The 19,440-nt window shown below is 48.1% G+C and overlaps 1 protein-coding gene across 2 annotated transcripts in view; it reads left to right on the forward strand.

The window, feature by feature from the left end:
- Positions 1-1,301: 1,301 nt before the first annotated feature.
- The window catches only part of UBAC1 (UBA domain containing 1), a 90,890-nt gene continuing 72,751 nt past the window's right edge, over positions 1,302-19,440 (forward strand). The window contains exons 1-4 of one of the 2 annotated variants that reach the window (XM_056860499.1): positions 1,302-1,448; positions 4,056-4,176; positions 8,723-8,796; positions 16,472-16,579. In XM_056860499.1, coding sequence (XP_056716477.1) covers positions 1,311-1,448; positions 4,056-4,176; positions 8,723-8,796; positions 16,472-16,579 — 441 coding nt within the window. In that variant the 5' untranslated portion in view covers positions 1,302-1,310. The remainder of the gene's footprint in view (positions 1,449-4,055; positions 4,177-8,722; positions 8,797-16,471; positions 16,580-19,440) is intronic. The other variant, XM_056860500.1, reaches the window with a different exon arrangement.

Here is a 19,440-nt window from a genome sequence, read left to right on the forward strand (position 1 = left end):
AGGAAGGGATATTTATCCAAATTCAAGATATGACAACCCATCAACATTCAGGGTAAAGCTGATAGCACTACAGACATAGAGGCGGCTCAGTACAGTTGCAGTCTCATCCAGTTTCTCCTGTCATTGTTTATAGTTCGCTCTGACACTCCATGACTCTTAACCCACTTACTTAAAGCACACAGAGAGCAAGCCTATATCTAGGTAGACATTCCTTCCCCCAGCTTCCCTAGCAGTCTGGATGCCAATTATTACCGAGAGATCTTTTGGGCCACTGTTACTTCTTGATTGGCCAAGAAGTCATAAACCGGGCGAGTCAGGATCCAGACAAACAGCTCCGCGATCCCGTCACCCCGAGGCTGGGCAAACGCAAGAGGTTTTGTAGACGTTTGGCATTCCGATACAGCAACGATAACATTTTCTTAGCATCCGAGGTTAGCTGGCCAATGCAACGTCATGAGTTTCTTCAGCGCCTGTGCGAGCCTCGCTACGTTAATGAATGGAGCCTGTTTCCCGGAGAAGGCTCGCAGTGTCCCTTCTGCAGGGCGAAGCGAAAGTGACCGAAGAGGAGGAGGTGGGGGCGGGAGGCCGCTGGAGGGCGCGCTCCCCCCTCACGCAAGCAGGGGGGGGAGTTTTCCAGCCTCTGCAATGTGTGTGCGCGTGCGTGCGCGCCCATGCGCTTGGTGCTAAAGGAAAAGGGAAGGGGGTGCTGGGAAGCGGCCTCTGCGGTTTTGTCAGCTAATGGCTTTTGCGAGTCAGTGTAGCTTGCGTGTATGTCTGAATAGTGATGCAGGAGTGATTACTTAGGCACAACAAGAGCTGCTTCGGGTCCCCATTGAAGGGAAAAGCAGGATATAAATGATGTTAATAATAAGCGTAGCTGAGGATGGGGGGGGGGCAAATAAATCGTGGGTTGCTGGGTGGGCTGGGAGGCGGGAAGGAAGCGGGGAAAGGCGAGGATACCGGGGGTGTGTGGGTGGGGGTGGCTGCCCGCTGGCCCAGGACGGACGACGCCGTTGAGTGGCCGCGGGCGGGCGGGGAGACGAACGAGGGCCGCGCAGGGCGGGGGGGGGCGGGCGCGGGGGGGCGCGGGGGGGGGCGCGGGGCGCGGGGGGGCCACCTGAGCCACCGCGCCGACTACAACTCCCAGGAGGCCGCGCGGCACGGCCCCTCCCCTGGCTACCGGCCGCCGCTCCGGATCCGTGAGGCGTTGCGTGTGGGGGGAGGGGCGTGCGTGCGTGCGTGCGTGCCGGCGGCCGGGCCGTGGGGCGCCTGGCGAGGCCTCTGAGGCCGCCGCCGCCGCCGCCGCCGCCATGTTCGTGCAGGAGGAGAAGATCTTCGCGGCGCCGGTGCTGCGGCTCCGCATCTGCGCCCTGGACGGGGCCGAGTGGCTGGAGGAGGTGGCCGACGACACGGCGGTGGAGCGGCTCAAGGAGCGCTGCCTCAAGCACGTAAGCCCCGCGCGGCGGGCCGGGGCCCCGGCGGGGGGGGGAGGGGGACGGACGGACGGACCCACCGAGGGGGCCTTGGACGGGACCCTCAGGCGCGCCTAGCGGTACATCCGGGCGAAGCCAAACGGCCGCCGGCCCCGTAGCCACGGGCGGCGGCGGCAGCAGCAGCAGCAGCTGACAGGCACCGGCGCGCCCGGCGCTTGGCTTCCACGGCGGCGCGGACACGTCGTCCCCGAGCGCGGGCGAGCGGGGGGGGGGGGCTTCGGGTTGTGGCCTCGGGCGGCGCCCCCCCCCTCCTCCTCCTCCTCCTCCTCCTCCTCCGCCAGAGTTAGGGTTTTGCTTCCTCGCAAGACAGCCGGCTGCCTCCTTTGGCTGCCGAAGGGCCTGGACTGAACGCGCCCGTCCCGCTGGAAGGACACCCCCGTTGCCGGTTGGGGCGGGCCTTGTTCTGAAGCCCCTCTGCACCCCCCGCAGCCCCGCGCCCGGCCCGCTTCACATCAGGACCACGCAGAGAGAGAGAGGGGGGGGCGGGGCGGGGCGGGGGGGATGGCAACAGATGATGAAGGGAGAGCGGAGAACCCCGTTGCCCTTCCCTGTAACTGTGGTTCGTTGAGTGGTCCTCTGGGCAGGCAGGCCCACGTGTGGCACTGCACAGAGGCCGCGCCAATGTAACGGATCAGTTCCTACTTTTCCTCAGTCTTCTCTTGCGAGGGAAACGGGGCTCAACATGGCAAAAACAGAGCACGTGACGAGGGAAGGGAGTTGCAGCCTAGGCTCAGCAGAAACACCTAGTACAAAAACACCTAGTGTTCTTTAAATAAAATTAAGCCCTCCGGCCCAGATAAATTGCATCCAAGAGTACTAAAAGAACTTATGGATGTAATTTCTGAGCCCCGGTCCATTATTTTTGAGAATTCTTGGAGAACAAGTGAGGTGCCAGAAGGTGGGAGGTGGGCAAATGTTGTCCCCATATTCAAGAAGGAGGGAAAGGAGGATCCAGGTGACTACTGACCCATCAGCTTGGGATCTATACCGGGAAATGTTTTGGAACAAATCATCAAACAGTCAGTCCTTGAGCATTTAGAAAGGGTAGATGTGATTGCTAAGAGCCAACACAGGTTTCTCAAGAACAATTCATGTCAGACTAACCTTATCTCCTTTTTTGAGAAAGTTACTGCCTTGCTGAATCTGGGGAATGGTGTGGATCCAGTTTATCTTGATTTCAGGAAAGCTTTTGATAAGGTTCTACATGATATTCTTGTTGAGAAATTGGGAAAACGTGGTTTAGATCCTGTTACTATTAGGTGGATCTGTTAACTGGTTGTTAACCAGTTAACCAGAGAGTGCTTGTTAATGGTTCCACATCCTCTTGGAGGGGAATGATGAGTGGAGTGCCTCAGGGATCTGTCTTGGGCCCTGTGTTGTTCAACATCTTTATACATGATTTGGATGAAGGAATAGAGGGGATGCTTATTAAATTTGCAGATGATACTAAGTTGGAAGGGGTAGCAAATATGGTAGAAGACAGAGCCAGGATACAGGAAGATCTTGACAGGTTGGAAAACTGGGCTAAAACTAATAAAATGCATTTCAACATAGATAAATGTAAAGTTCTGCATTTAGGGAGGAAAAGTCAAATACATGAATATAGGATGGGGCAAGTAGTATGTGTGAAAAGGATCTTGGGGTCTTAGTAGACCAAACACTGACCATGAGTCAGCAATGTAATGCAGTAGCTAAAAAGGCAAATGCGATTTTGGGCTGTAACAACAGAAGTACAGTGTCAAGTTCATGCAAAGTGATGGTGTTGCTTTACTCTGCTCTAGTTAGACCTCACCTAGAGTATTGTGTTCTGTTTTGGGCACCACAATTTATGAAGGATATAGACAAGCTAGAACGTGTCCAGGGGAGGGCAGTGAAGATTGTGAGGGGTCTGGAGATCGTCCTATGAGAAAAGGTTGAAGGCTGGGTATATTTAGCCTGAAGAGGAGACGACTGAGAGGTGATATAATAACCGTCTTGAAGTACTTGAAGGTTTTTCATATAGAGGACGGTGCAGAGTTGTTTTCTGTTGTACCAGAAACAATGGGTTGAAATTAAATGAAAAGAGTTTCCAGGTAAGCATTAGGAAGAACTTCCTGACGGAGTGGTTCTTCAGTGGAACATGCTTCCTCAGGAGGTGGTGGGCTCTCTTTTTTTGAAGGTTTTTAAGCAGAGGCTAGTTGGCCATCTGTCAGCAATGCTGATTCTGTGAACTTAGGCAGATCATGAGAAGGAGTGCAGGAAGGGTTGCGTTAGTTTGGCTCTTGTGGCCCTTATTTACGTGTCCAGGGAAATTCCAAACGCCTCTTTAGGGTCAGGAAGCAATTTTCCCTGGGGAAAACTTCAGGTCTCTCTGTTCCATCAGAGATTCTGCTCTCTCAGTTCCATAATATATCCTCATTGATGCCTTTATGTGTGCTTATAGTTGCTCAAGCTAAGAAGAAGGTACTCTGTGCTTGGCCTTTCTAGAGCCTTAGCAACATAACAGCTTGTGGCCTGAACCAGAAAGACTGAGATGTTTCCTGTCCTCCGTTGTTTAGTAACATAGTTTCCCCCCCCCCCTAGTGTGTGCCTGGGAGCTTGGAGGATCCAAAAAGTGTAACACATCATAAATTGATCCATGCTGCTTCAGAGAAGGTGTTGAGCGACACAAAAACCATCTTGGAGGAAAACATTAAAGACAGAGGTATGCGAGTGTTTACAGTGAAATCATATCCAAGCCGCCAGTGTATGTGGTCTGAGAAATGTGAGAATGCATTTAAGCTGTCAGACATATGCCAGGTTATAACTGGCTGAGTGGCTGCTGTGAGTCCTGCAATAAGTACAGGCTATGGAATTTTGTTACGCACCAGAGGGCACTAAAGGACATTGCTAGCGTGGTCAGTAGCTGGGCCACGTGCTGTAGGCATGCCTTGCGCCATCACTTGGCCCTTGCATAGATCCTGTTCTGGATAGCCCAGCCATCACTTTCAAGGCTTAGGTCTCAACAGCCACACCTGGTTCTCAGAGGCACCTCCCTGCTCTCAACCCAATTCTGATCCTGGGCGACAGGGGACCCCTAAGAACAGCGTGAAGGGTGAATCCGAAGTTTACAGAGGGAGGAATTGGCAAAAATCGCCACCTTCCATTAGCAGAAATTATTGGGATCCTAGCCAGTTTGTGTCATGGTGCTTTCTCCATAGTGCTATGAAGGGTCTCCTGGTAGAGAATTGTCATCAGACCCAAGGGGGGGAGGGGCAGCAAAGGTGACAGACTCATAGAATTGGAAGGGGCCATATGGCCCATCTAGTCCAATCCCCTGCTTATTGCAGGATCAGCCTAGAGCATCCCTGACAAAGGTTTGTCCAGCCACTGCTTGAAGACTGCCAGAGAGAGGGAGCTCACCCCCTCCCTAGGCAGCCAATTCAACTGTTGAACTACTCTCACTGTAAAAAAAATAAATTCCTAATATCCAGCTGGTACCTTTCCACCTGTAATTTAAACCCATTATTGCAAGTTCTATCCTCTGCTGCCAACAGGAGCAGCTCCCTGCCCTCCTGTAAGGGACAGCCTTTCAAATACTTAGAGAGAGCAATCATGTCCCCCCTCAACCTCCTCTTTTCCAGGCTAAACATTCCCAACTCCCTCAGCCTTTCTTCATAGGGCTTGGTGATCATCCTCATCTCTCGTCAGCACCTGCTATGTTCTGTCCTCATCTTTTTTGAAGTGAGGCCTCTAGACCTGTACACAGTACTCTAGGTGCTGCCTGAGCAATGTAGTGTACAGCAGAACTATGACATCTTGCGATTTGGATGTTATGCCTTTATTGATACACCCCAAAGTGGCATTAGCCTTTTTTGCTGCCTCATCATACTGACTGCTTATAATTAGCTTACAGACCAACCAAAACCCCTAGATCTTGTTCATACACAGTGTTACCCAGAAATGTATCCCCCATCCAGTATGTGTGCTTCTCATTTTTGCTACCCAGATGTAGAACTCGGCACTTATCCTTGTTGAATTGCATCTTGTTCACATCCATCACTTTTTTAGTGTGTCCAGATCTCGTTGAATTCTATCTCTATCTTCTGGTGTGATCACTACTCCTCCCAATTTGGTGTCATCTGCAAATTTAATGAGTTGTCCCTCCACCCCCTGATCCAGATAATTTGTAATTTTTTTGAAAAGTACTAGGCCTAAAACCAAGCCCTGTGGCACCCCACTGGACACCTCTCTCCATTCAGATGAAATGCCATTGACAACTAATCTTTGAGTGTGGTTCTCCAACCGGTTCCCTATCCACCTAACTATCATAGAGTCCAGTCCACAGTCCTCCAGTTTACCCATCAGAATTTCATGGGGAACCCTGTCAAAAGCTTTACTGAAATGTAGGTAGACAACCTACATTTGGTTGGTATTTGGATGGGAGACCACCAAGGAATACCAGGGTTGCTGTGCAGAGGAAGGCACTGGCAAACCACCTCTGTAGGTCTCTTGACATGAAAACCCTAAAAAAGGGTCGCCATAAGTTGTCTGCGACTTGACGGTACTTTACACACACACACAGGTAGACAACATCAGTGGCATTCCAATAATCAAGTAAGCTCATCACTTGATCAAAAAAGGAAACGAGGTTGGTCTGGCAGGACTTGTTGGGGACAAATTTGTATTGGCTTCCCCGGATCACCAAGTTGTCCTTCAGATGCTTGCAGATGGTCCCTTTTACAGACTGACTGGCCTGTAGTTGCCTGGGTCATCCTTCTTCCTTTTTTTGCAGAGTGGGATAACATTTTATTTTTTTGCAAGTCTTGGGATCTTTGTGTGTATAGCCTGAAGCTTATCATATTATTCTCTCCCTGAAGGAAAAAAACTATAATGGCAGCAGGCCATAAAAGAGACCTAGTTTGGGAATATTGTAATGACGTTCCTCTACTTACGGGTCAGGCAGGCATGCATGCTAAATGCAAACACTGCAACAAAGAAATGCAAGGCCTAGTGGCCCGAATGAAACTGGAGATTGTTCACCTCACAGTAATTTCATAATTATCTATCGATGCATTTCTAATAGTATAACCAAATCAGTAATTTTTTGATGTAACTGTAAAACTAAACTGAAAAGTTATTCTAAAAAGGAATTCTTCATCTGTTTGTAAATATTAAAATCACAACAGTAAAAAAAAAAAGATTTAAATCTAGTCTTACTGGCTAGTGATTTAAATTGATTTTATTTAAATCAAATCCACCCTGCTTTAATTCCTACTAAATCATATCCTGCTCTCTGCATTAGAAGCTCAAGCTCTTCCTTCTTATTGTCCAAGGTTTGGGCATTGGTACATTGAAACCTGAAGCCCCGCACCTTTGGCTCCATTTGACCTGGCCTTCCCAGATGGACCTCTGCTGTTTGCTGTCCATTATTGACATCCCTATGTTGGTCATCTCCTTCCCCTTGTGGTGTCAGTTTAAAACCTTTCTGATGAATCTCCCCAGGTTCCTGCCAAACACATTCTTCCTCAATCTTGGTAGGTGAGGTCCATCATATGCTAGTAGGCTATCTTCCAGAAAAACTAGCTTGTGGTCCCAGAATCCAAATCGCTCCTGCTGGCACCACCAATGCAGCCAGTGGTTCACCTCCATTATCTTCTGTTCCTGCTGCATCTCCCTTCATCTGACAGGAAGGATCAAAGAGAGTACCACCTGTGTCCCCATTCCCTTCAGCTTCCTCTCGAGAGCTCAATAGTCAGCCTTAATGCTTGTGTCGGTGTTCACTTCTGTGCCATTCGTTCCCACATGGACCATCATAACTGGGTAGTGATCCATAGGTTTGTTCCGTTTTGGCATCCAGTCTGCAATATCTTTAATCTTTGCCCCTGACAAACCTCTTGGGCTTGAGGTTCACATGATGCTCTGTACCCCTCAGCAAAGGGTCACCAATGACCAACACTTTCCTTTTCCTTCCAGTGCCATTTCTTTGTATCCCCATGCCCTCTTTGTGGTTCTTCCTCTGGCAGTGTTTCCCTCTCTTTCTCAGCCTCAGGGGCCTGGAATCGATTCCTGAGTTCCAGTGGCTCCAAGCTCTGTGTAACTCAATGCCTTCAGGTTCATGCTGTAGCGCTCAGAGGGGGTTCATTAGGGCAGTCAACCACTGTGTTGTCCCTTTGAATAGTCTCCCCAACCCTATGCAGGGCCTCATGGCTTCTGTTAATGAAATCCTCCCCTTCCTTGATCCCATGAAGGGTAGCAATCCTTTCCTTCAGGCTCCAAACCTTTTCATCGAAGAGTCCTATCAGTTTACACTTTTAACAAGTGAAGTCCACGTTGTGTTCAGGGAGGAAAACAAACATGGCGCACTCCCTGCAGATGACGAAGTAAACCTTGAGCATTTCATCATCATCTTCCAAGTGGATTCCTTCACCCTAGAATTATCTTAGTGTATTGATTTTCTTGCCCTTGAAACTTACAGGACTGACCTAGGAGCTACCAAAACCAAAAGTGGTTACACATATATGAATATAAAAACTTCTTAGCTGCTTACAGGGTTCCCAGGCCTAGAGCCACAGGCCAAGAGCCCTCTGGCTTTCGCCCTTTGAGGAGGAGGAGTCCTAAAGGCTCACAGCCCCCACCTCTCAATAGCAACAGCAGAAGGCGGGGCCAAAAAACAGGCCCTCCTCACTCAGCAACAAACCAGACAAAAAACCCGAAAAGGACCAAGTAGAAACCCCTCTCCATCAGGCTCCAAGCACCCACTTACTGTCCTCTCACCCAGCAACCTCAGTCAATACTCTCCAGGAGTTTAGGAAAATCAGAAAGCACTCCTCTCGCCAGCAGCTCATGCCTGTGCTCCTTCTTCCAGTCCCTTCTGATGGAAGCTGTTGTCCACATGCAGCGCTTATAGGCTGGTTAAAGCTTACCGTGTGGGGAGAGTGTGGGCCTGCTGCATGGGCCAGAGGAACCTTCCTTGCTGTTCCTGCCCCCCTTTGGATTGGGCCCAGCATCTTTAAGGCTATGCGAGTTTTTACTATTTCATTTTAATTATTATTTATTACTCAGAAAAGTATCTGCTGCCTTCTGAAACCTTTAAAGAGTTGTTAATGTTACAATTTATGTCTTCATTCCTGAAGCGCAGCTCCTCTTTGTAACATTATCTCCCTTTGTTGGTGACTTAACCAATATCTCTCTCCACCTTTTTTAAAAGTGTTTCAAGGCAGAAAATATCCACATTGTGTTCTTGTGTTCCAATTCCTTTTCTTTGTTAGATGTTTTAGTGCTGATGAAGAAGAGAGCTCCTCCTGCCCCTCCCAAAATGTGTGATGTTTCTGAAGAAGAAAAGGTGAGTTTGGAGGGTTTGTGGGGTTGCTTTGATTTCAGCTTGTATTAACAAGTTTCTGATGGATACTTCCTGGTGTTGTGGCCCAGATTACCGAATGCATGAAGAGGATTCCTAATTTTCTTCTTGCTTCATTGAAGCCATGACATACTCTAACTTGGGCTCTGTCTTTATGGCAGTATTCCGTGTACTGCTGTTTTCTCCACCCTAAAAAGCAGGCCTAACTTATCATGCAGAAACACTAATCCTAGACATAAGAACCACATCATCGTCCTATGAAGATTTCCAAAAACCACTATGTGGCACAGCTGCATTTTACTTTCCTGTTTCTTGGGTAAGGTCTAATAATAAAGTTTGAGAAGTAGCCATAACTCTTTCAGGTCATATAACAGGGAGAGGCTCTGCAGGGGTGTATGGGGGGCGGGGGGAGAATGCAGATCACAGTAATTTGCTTCTGTTCCTCTGGTCTGGTGTCCATGCAGCCTCTGTACATGTTTCAGTCTCCCCCCCCCCCGTTTTTTCACCCATTCTGTGTTTAACTGTTTGCTAAACCCAATATTCCACATGTTATCTAACCCAAATGCCTTGCCTGATATGTGAGGTCCTTGCTAGTCAACCAGAGAACAGTTACCTGTGCACACATTTTTTCTTCACCCATGGTTTTACATTTGGAGTGGAGTTTTGTCAGCAGTGTTTGAGAAGGGATGTGAAAGAAATTGTTTTGTGCCAGCTAGATGGGAGAGAAAGGATTGAAGGCTGTCTAAAGGACCATGAAATATGCAAATCTGCTACTTCCATAAAGAGGATTCTTAGTACCTGTCTCAGAGCACACTGGTATCCATTACAGGGCTTCCTAGTTAAACAGAACATAAGAACAGCTGTGCTGGATCAGACCAAGGTCCATCAAGTCCAGCAGTCTATTCACATAGTGGCCAACCAGATGCCTCTAGGAAGCCCACAAACAAGACAACTGCAGCAGCATTATCCTGCCTGTGTTCCAAAGCACCTAATATAATAGGCATGCTCCTCTGATCCTGGAGAGAACAGGTATGCATCATGACTAGTATCCATTTTTACTAGTAGCCATGAATAGCACTCCATGATCATGTCCACTCCCCTCTTAAAGCCTTCAAGTTGGCAGCCATCACCACATCCTGAGGCAAGGAGTTCCACAATTTAACTATGCATTGTGTGAAGAAATACTTCCTTTTATCTGTTTTGAATCTCTCACCCTCCATTCTCCAGTCCTCTGGTACAGAGGCTGAACTAAGGGACATGTTACATATCATTGTTCGAAGTTCAGCAATTTCCCATTTGAGTTCTTGAAGAACTCTAGGATGAATACCATCTGGCTTCTGTGACATGTTACTTTGCAGTTTATGTAGACATTCTAGGATTTGCTGCCTTGTTATCCCTATTTGCCCCATTTCCTCATTCTCCCCTTCCCAAAACCTCTGTTCAGGAGAAGAAATCTGCCCTAAACAGATGAGAAGAATTCATTTAGTTTCTCAGCAATCACTTTATATAGAAATAGTCTATCAACCAATTTCTTTTCAAGTGGCAAGGATAAGGCTGAGAAGGGGAAGGAGATAGAATCATAGATTTGGAAGGGGCCATCTAGTCCAGCCCCCTGCTCAAAGCGGGATCAGCCTAGAGCAGGGGTCCTCAAACTACGGCCCGCGGGCCGGATCCGGCCCGTCAGGGTCCTGAACCCGGCCCCTTTAAAAGGGTGCAGCCGCAAGGTAATGCTGGGAGGAAGTGACCACTGGTCACTTCCTCCCAGCTCCCTACACACGGGAGGGAAGAGGGAAGAGAGACAAGCCGCGAGGATGCAGGTCCAGCCGCCCCCCTGCTCTGTGCCGCCCCGGGGCTGCTGGGCCGCCACTCCCGGTGGGCGGGATGCAGGCGGGCGCTTGCCAGGTGCTGCGGCGCCAGGTTAGGGCATGCCAGCAGCGGCGGCTGCTGATGGGCGTGGGCGAGCACCGCGGCAGAGGGCCGGGCGGGCTGGGGTGCGCTGCACAAGAGCTTCAGCTTCCGCCTGCGGCAGGGCCAGGAGCTGCCACGCTTGGGCTCGGGGCTCCTGCGCATTGCCGCACCTGCAGCGAGGGAGCCGCTGCTGCCACCGCCTGCCTGCACGCCTTCCCCAGCAAGCGCGACCTGCTCTGCCCGATGGCCCGGACGCCGGGCCCCAGCGGCAGGGTGGCCTCTAGTGACTGCTGGCCGGCCGGCTCCGGCGCCAGGAGCGCACCTCGCCCAAGGCCTTCGTCCTTGCTGAGCCCCGCGAAGCCCACCAAGCGCTCCCCCCCAGGGGGGAAAACACTTTTCAGGTCAGGAAAGGCCTCGCCCTGCGGAGCTTTCCCCCTCTTGGCCTGTTGGGGGGGGAGAAACACTTTTCAGACTCCCGTTTCCAGCCCTCAACGTGCCTGGGGAGCGGTTTTGCGAGGGGGTGGGGTGGGCTGGAGCATTCGGATCTTTGAGGAGAGGGAGGGAGAGTTGTGTTCGTGCGCATGCATGAGGACTGTGTTTTGACGATGCTTCCTGGCGTGCCTTCACAACTGCCTTGCAGGGTTGGTTATATGGTTTCTGAAAAGGGAGCTGAAGTTGCAGGGGAAGACCGACTTGCCCAGAATCCTGAGGTGGAATTCACCCCCTCCCCTTGATCTGAGTTCACACCCATCTTCAGATGCGAACCTCAGAGGGCAGCCTGTGTGCCCGCTTCCTGCTTGTCCCATGCCATGCCATGGGAGGCATCTGAAGGAACTCCTTTCTGTGCCAGTCCTGCCCCAGGCCCCTTGTGCCAGAAAGAGCGACCTCGCCCCCTCCTCCTACTCCAGGATCGGTGCCAGGGCAAAGGGGCAGCCATGAGCAGCTTGTTGTTAACTGACTTCTCGCGGTCCTCAGGAACTCCCTGCCTTCTTTCTGGGAAAGCAGGATGGGGGGGCAGCTGGTGTCTTGGACTGACCCCTTGGATAACCGCTCTGACCGCCATGCTGGGCCTGGGGGTTGCCCTCCTGGAGCAGGGGTAGAGCAAGCCGGAGGGTCGCTTTACGCCGCCTTCTCTGGGATGGTCCGTCAGAGTCAGCCTCGTCCACTCAGACTGGCAGCTGCTCTCTGGGGTCTCAGGCCTCAGAGGTCTTTCTTGTCACCTCCTCCCTGCCGTTTTAGCCAAAGATGCTGCCAGGGGTTAGCCCTGGGACCCTCAGCACGCCCAGCCGAAACTCCTCCGCTAAGCCTCTGCGGAGATTTCAGAGATTGGTATCTGAAGAAGGGAGCTGTGACTCACGAAAGCTCATTCCCTGCCAGAAATTCTGTTGGTCTCTCAGGTACTGCTGGATTTTTGCTCTTTTATAGGGCTACAGAGATTTCAGGGTGGCGCCCCTGGTCCCCCTCAGTACTGCCTACTCAGGCTGGCGGTGGCTCTCCAGGGTCTTGGGCAGAGGTCTTCCACATCAAAGATTCAAAACACATTCAAAGATTCCACATTCAAAGATTCAAAACAGATAAAAGGAAGTATTTTTTCGCACAACGCATAGTTAAATGGTGGAACTCCCTGCCCCAGGATGTGATGATGGCTGCCAGCTTGGAGGGCTTTAAGAGGGGAGTGGACATATTCATGGAGGAGAGGGGTATTCATGGCTATTACTTAGAATGGACTTGTATCACTTGCTATGACTAGCAGTGACAAATATGGAACCAGATATTGACCATCTCATTATCCAAAAGCAGGCCCATACTTCCCATTGAAATATTATAAGTTTATGTTGATTAAAATGGTTCTTCATTTTAAATATTACATTGTTTCTCTTATTTTTTGTGCACTACAAATAAAATATGTGCAGTGTGAATAGGAATTTGTTCATATTTTTTTTCAAACTATAGTCCGGCCCCCAACAGTGTTTGAGGGACAGTGAACTGGCCCCCTGCTTAAAAAGTTTGAGGACCCCTGGCCTAGAGCATCCCTGACAAGTGTTTGTCCAGCCTCTGCTTAAAGACTGCCAGGGAGGGGGAGCTCACCACCTCCCTAGGTAACTGGTTTCACTGTTGAACAACTCTTAGTGTAAAAAAAAAAAAAAATCATCCCCTAATATACAGACCTGGATGGCCCAGGCTAGCCTGATCTCGTCAGATCTCAGAAGCTAAGCAGGGTCAGCCCTGGTTAGTATTTGGATGGGAGACCACCAAGGAATACCAGGGTTGCTGTGCAGAGGAAGGCACTGGCAAACCACCTCTTGTTAGTTTCTTGCCATGAAAACCCCAAAAGGGGTCGCCATAAGTCGGCTGCAACTTGACGGCACTTTACACACACAATATACAGTTTTCTAACTATTAATAATAAACTATGGACAGCGTAACAGCCTTATCATTACAGCAGATAATTTTAAGTGGTAGTCATGAGAATATACAGGAAGTGTGAAATTAATTGAGTAATAAAAGAAGATCTTATAGAAGAATATAAATCACAACTGAATAAAACATGGGTAGGTGTTTCTGTCATTGCCTTTCCACATGAGAAGACTCTCTGTTCGATTGGGGTATTTAAGAATCTGCCAAATAATTCCTTGAGGGCTAAGGCATTATGTCTGACTAAGAAGAAAAGTCTTCAAAAAGTTGGAATGGTTAAAAATACAAGATAATCTGGGAGCACTGGAAAAGATGGGGTGCTCTGTCCCCAGAATGAGGGCTCACATTTCCTTTGGACATCAGCACATAGTTCAAGATGGTTCCTTTGAGTATCTTTTTCATTACAGAATCTGTAATGAATCTGTGAGTATCTTTTTCATTACAGAAGGGAGGTCTGAGGGAAAACCTGGATAGGAAATCTGTAAACTTGAAAGTCTTGTCTACTGTCTTTGTCCAAAAAGACACAAAAGGGTCAAGCTCAGTCCATTTTAAAAGATCGGGAAGAAAATCCTGATTTAATACAAAAAAAATCTAAATTTCACCACAGCTTTCCATGCTAGCAGGGAGATGGAGCCAAGACCAGCCTCTAAATGTAAGAGTTTGAAATACAATTAGGTGCTTGAAAGATGGCATGTAAAAATTTTGATTGCAAAGTTTCAATTTTAGGGGAAAGTGTAGGAAACCAAATTGGGGCTCCGTAAAGCAGAAAAGGTTTAATTTTTGCCTTATAGACTTCCAGAGCTAATGAAATAGATTGCCCTCCTGAATGATAAAATAATCTCATAATTGCAGATAAATGTACTTTAGTAGATGCAAGAAGACAAAAATATTGAGATTTCCACTGGAAGAGTCAAAGTAGATGCCTAAGTAGTTGAAGTTTGCTCAATCCTATGCCTATCCAGAATCCAGTGATTTACTTTCCGTCGTAATGGATATTTCTGAAAACACATATAGTTTTTTGTCGAAGGCTTTCACTGTCAGAGTTCATCGGTTATTGTAGGCTATCCAGGCTGTGTGACCGTGGTCTTGGTATTTTCTTTCCTGACGTTTCGCCAGAAGCTGTGGCAGGCATCTTCAGAGGAGTAACTGAAGGACAGTGTCTCTCAGTGTCAAGTGTGTAGGAAGAGTAATATATAGTCAGAAGGGGGTTGGGTTTGAGCTGAGTCATTGTCCTGCAAAGTATTAAAGGTAATGTGCTAATAATTGTCCTGTAAGTATCAAGATAATGTTCTAATGAGGGTGCGGTATGTTAATGTGGAACCATTGTATCCTGAAGTGATCTGTTAACATGTGGAATCCAAAGTAATCCGCATGGCTATTGTGGACTGTAGTCTTTGTTAGTCTGGAGGTTTTCAGGACAGGAAGCCAAGCCTTATTCATTCTTAAACTCTTTTCTTTTCTGTTAAAGTTGTGCTGATGTTAATGAATGTCAATGGCTTCTCTGTGCAATCCGACAAAATAGTTGGTACAATTGTCCAGTCTTTCAGTGTCTTGGAATAAGACCCTGTGTTTTTTATTTACATGGCTTTTTATTTAACGTAATTAATAGTAAGCAGTTAGTGCCAGAACGAGGCACTAGTAAGTGCCAGTATGAGGCAAAAGCTTGGAGAAAATGTCTTAATCCCACTCTTGAGCAGGAAAGAAGGTTGTGTGTCTGAAATAAGCAGGTGAAGTTAGGGGCATTGTTGAACTCCTTTCTTTCCTGTTTTTCTGCATGTTTTCTTCTTCATTCCACTCTTGAGTTTTCTCGAGATAAGATTACATTCTTTTTGCTGCAGTTTAGTCCTAAAAACTTCCTTTTGTGTTGGAGGTGTATTTGCCTGATAACCAGAAGGGAACCTGTCTGTAAGTCCAATATATTGATCTAAGATTTGCTGCAATGCACATTGGCTTTAACAGTTTTTTCAGCAGTATTTCACTTCTTTTGAAGAACAAAATTTTTCACAATAGCTCTTTTCTGTTTTGCGCCCATTTGCCAGTGTTTTAGGCCTGGGCACTTAGTGGGCCATCGCACCTGTCAGGCTCTGGCTCTCAGCCTTCAACTGACTGTGCTCCTAAACGGCTCTTAGCCGGAGCAGGCCACCATTTGGCCTGACACCAAGGTCCTGGGTCACATGTTACTGGTTCTCATGCCTGGGTACATTCATGCTTATCCTTTTTCCACAGCTGCACCCTGTGGGGGGAATTCTGCTTCCCCCCTCCCGGTTCTTTGTGATTGGATTTCCCTGCCTGCTCACTTACCAAAAGCAGAGCCCACAAGATACTCTTAAACAGCACACCAAACTTATAACAGTAAACCATGCAGTTTATTGGATTTACAAGAGAATATAAGGCAAAGAAAGAAGCAATACTTGGCTAAATATATATGACAGAATTTAACAAACCCACACACAGAATTTAACAAACACTGAAGGACTGTCCTTCAGTGTTACTACTCTGAAGATGCCTGCCACAGTTGCTGGCGAAACGTCAGGAAAGAAAATTCCAAGACCACGGTTACACAGCCCGGATAACCTACAAGAACCAATGAACTCTGACCGTGAAAGCCTTCGACATGGCTAATCTTGTTTGGAAAATATCCTGTTCCAAAATAAGTTTCCCAGATCCAGGGTCTCTGACAACTATTTGTTTGTCCGTCAGCCCGTGTACAAAAACAATTCCCTCCATGCGTAAGCAGACAATTTGCTGCCTGTCTAAATGACCTTGCTATCCCTACACATAATTTTGGGGCACCTAATGTGTTTTGGTTGACTAACTCCTAGCAATGCAATCTCCTGTACCCTTTAAGGCCAGGAGCCCAGTTGAAGCTGGGGTCAGCTAGAGGCCTGCCCCTTAAAAGCCATAGTCAGGCCTTCATGTGGCTTCTAAGCTACAGGTTATAATATTAAGGTATAAAGATGGTTCTTCTTAAGCCAAACTAATGTTTAATATAAAAATTCTCACCACACACCCATGTTGTGTCTTCCTACCCTTGGGAAGTATTATCTCGGATTCTACTCGCCTTGTTTATCTTACTGTCTGCAGTGCCTTTTTTACCATGTATTCTCACCCTGATTCCTCATTATTAACCTTCCATGCCACTATGGCAGTCAGCTTCTTTATTTGTCTTCTAATAAAGTCTTAACTGCTTCAGAGCTCCGTGCCTGGATGCGTTTTTCTTGACGGTTGCGAGGGACGCCTGAGTCTGACAGCACCTCTAGGTTCAGCAGTGCTAAAATGCTACCATGTGGATCACATACATGTGGTATGTTCTGAACCGATTTCTCTTCTCATTTAGCGGAAGCTGGAACAGAAAGCTCCAGATAAAGAGGCGATTCTGAAAGCAACCACCAGCCTCCCATCCCACAGCATAGACCGCAGTGTGGCTCACCACAGCATGAGGGATGTGAGTACTTAGCTTCTTTTCTGCTCTGTTGTTGCAGCCCCGGGGCCCATGTTATGCCACCCACAGGAAGGTCTCCTTTATTGGGGAAAATTAGCTGGAGACTAGATAGAGCTATGCAAGAGGCTGGCGAGGGGAACCTTTTAACCAATTTCGCCACTAGGTGAGCTAGCCAGATGGAGAGCAACCCAATAACGAGGAGGCTTTTATGAATTTTAAGGGTTTTATTAAACGTAATCAAATAGGGTAAAACACACACAAACAATTCCCAACACACACAGAGCTAAGAAAGTAAAGGATTGAGATTCTCAAGTGGGCTATAGTCACCTTCCTGCAGAACGAGGTTCCAGAATGGCAGCTGCAAGAGGGGAAGGGGAAAAGGACTGCACTCCAGGTGTAGGGTTCACATCTTGGAGGTCAGTGGCAGCCACAAGGGTGCCAATACTTATTGTAAAAATGCCCTGAGGCAGGTTGACTCACCAGGCAGGTGAGTCTTGGGGCACAAAGATAAGATTGCTTCTCAAGTGGGGGGAAATCGGTGGGTGAGAGGATGGGAGCTGAGGGCATTAGAATTTGATAGGATTATTGACAGCTGTCAAGTACCAGGTGATTGTGATACCGGCAGTTGTCACAAGCTTGAGGGTGAAGAAGAGGAGTATGGAGATATTTAGCTAACATCAGGCTCAGAAGCTTCATTCAGAAGTTTGGTCAGTTTAATTTTCCTGTTTGAAAATGTAAATGAAGAAATCAGGCAGGAAAATAGACACATTTCATTTGTCTTTTGTATTATAAAGAATTATTTGTTTGTTTGTTTATATCCAGCCTTTCCCTAGTGGTTCAAGGCAGTTTACAATTCCACTAGGAGCCCCTGTAGAGAAAAGCACGCACTCTGGCAGGGCCACCTTCAATGGGAGAGCAATTAGAAGGTGGTAACCAAAAGGCCACAGGTGAGGAACATCAGGGACAGATGTGGGGAGATACAATTCTTCGCATCTTCTCTTGGTCCCAGAGCAAGCTACCCTAGCCTTTTATAAACCAAACTTTAGGCATCATTATTACTTCAGCTCAGTTCTACAGTAAATCCAGCGGCTGTCCTACAGAACCTCTTTCTCCATTTTTTCTACCCAGTCTCCACCAGGAGGCAAATGGCTACTCTTTCAAACGTGTGTGTGTGTGTGTAAAATGCCGTCAAGTCGCAGCCAACTTATGGCGACCCCTTTTGGGGGTTTTCATGGCAAGAGACTAACAGAGATGGTTTGCCAGTGCCTTCCTCTGCACAGCAACCCTGGTCTTCCTTGGTGGTCTCCCATCCAAATACTAACCAGGGCTCACCCTGCTTAGCTTCTGAGATCTGATGCGATCAGGCTAGCCTGGACCATCCAGGTCAGGGCCTTTCAAACATTAACTCTTCTTTAATCTTATTATATTTTTGTATATTCTTTAAGCCTGATCTCATCAGATCACAGAAGCTAAGCAGGGTCAGCCCTGGTTAGTATTTGGATGGGCAACCTTTAAGGAACACCAGGGTTGTGACGTGGAGGCAGGCAATGGTAAACCACCTCCGAACATCTCTTGCCTTGGAGAGTCTGACCTGTCATATTAATAATAATATTATGAAAAAATAACTGCCCCCACTCCCACATATACAGTATCACAGGCTAGCAGCACCAGGAGAGAGGGGATCAAAGTGTGCCAAAACAGAGGCACATGCGAGTGCTGCCTTGACACACGTTTTGAGAAGCTTTAGCCTCTGAACCAACAGTTGACCATTGTAGTGAGCCCAAGAATAAACCATTGTCTAGGGACTGTTTCCCTAGACTACCCCAGAACATCACCCATACACTTATCAGACAGGATGGCTGGGCAGAGGACCTCCCAGGAACCAAGCAGCAGAGAGGGGAGGCTGCAGCAGACGGGTGAGGGAGCAGCAACCTGATTGAATCCCGGGGGAAGGGCCAAAGTTTTACGTCCAATTTACCTGGCTGGCAGCAGATCACAGGAGCCAGCCAGGCGCAGCCAGCAGATGACAGGGCAGGCGAAACTGGCACAGATGGCCTCCTCACGAGTAAGTCAGCGGCCACAGTTTCCTCATGAGTGACTTGACTGCAAAGTGGCAGTGAGCACAAATGGGAGCCATCTCGGTGGGGAAAGAGCCGAGGATGGGAGAGGGAGCATGGGCGCTGGGAAGTCAAGTCAGACAGATTGCTACCCAGCTGAGGCAGTTCACTGGTAAGAGCGAGGGGGAAGGAGGGTGGGGGGAGGGAAAAGAGGAATGCTGAATGGTGGGGAAGAAGAGGACTGAAGGGTCTGCCTCACCAGGCAACACCCAGCAGCCAGGGGACTGGAGACTCCTGGTTGGGAGATCCTTCTCCTTTTGAAGCCAGGCACTGCTTCCTCGAGGCCCGGGGTTTGGATCAGAAAAGGGGGCACTTCACAACCATGCATACTAGGTCGACATAGCTAAAACGAATGCAGTTCATTTGAGGGTGTATTCCTATTGCACAATGTAGTTTCTGGAGAACTGATTGTAATTTTTTTAATGTGTTGGTGACTCCTCCTTTGCCCATTATTAAAATAGCATATGAGGCGGCCGTTGTTGGAACTGATCCATGATATGCTAAAATGGCTAGGGTGCTGGCTACATCATATGGTAAACAGTTATACAGAAACTAAGGTGCCAACGTTGTTCCTGTATATACTCAGGCAATACTGTTACAGGATGGAATAGCATTAGCTGTACCATCTTTGGCTCATCCTCCAGTGTGATAATATGCCACAGTGTCATTAGTGTCCTTCTGCTCTATACATAGGATAAATTAGAAATTAAATGGACACAAATCTGATAATAGAAACCACAATATTCA

This window comes from Euleptes europaea, chromosome 14 (assembly GCF_029931775.1).
Source record: "Euleptes europaea isolate rEulEur1 chromosome 14, rEulEur1.hap1, whole genome shotgun sequence".
Taxonomy (NCBI): domain Eukaryota; kingdom Metazoa; phylum Chordata; class Lepidosauria; order Squamata; family Sphaerodactylidae; genus Euleptes; species Euleptes europaea.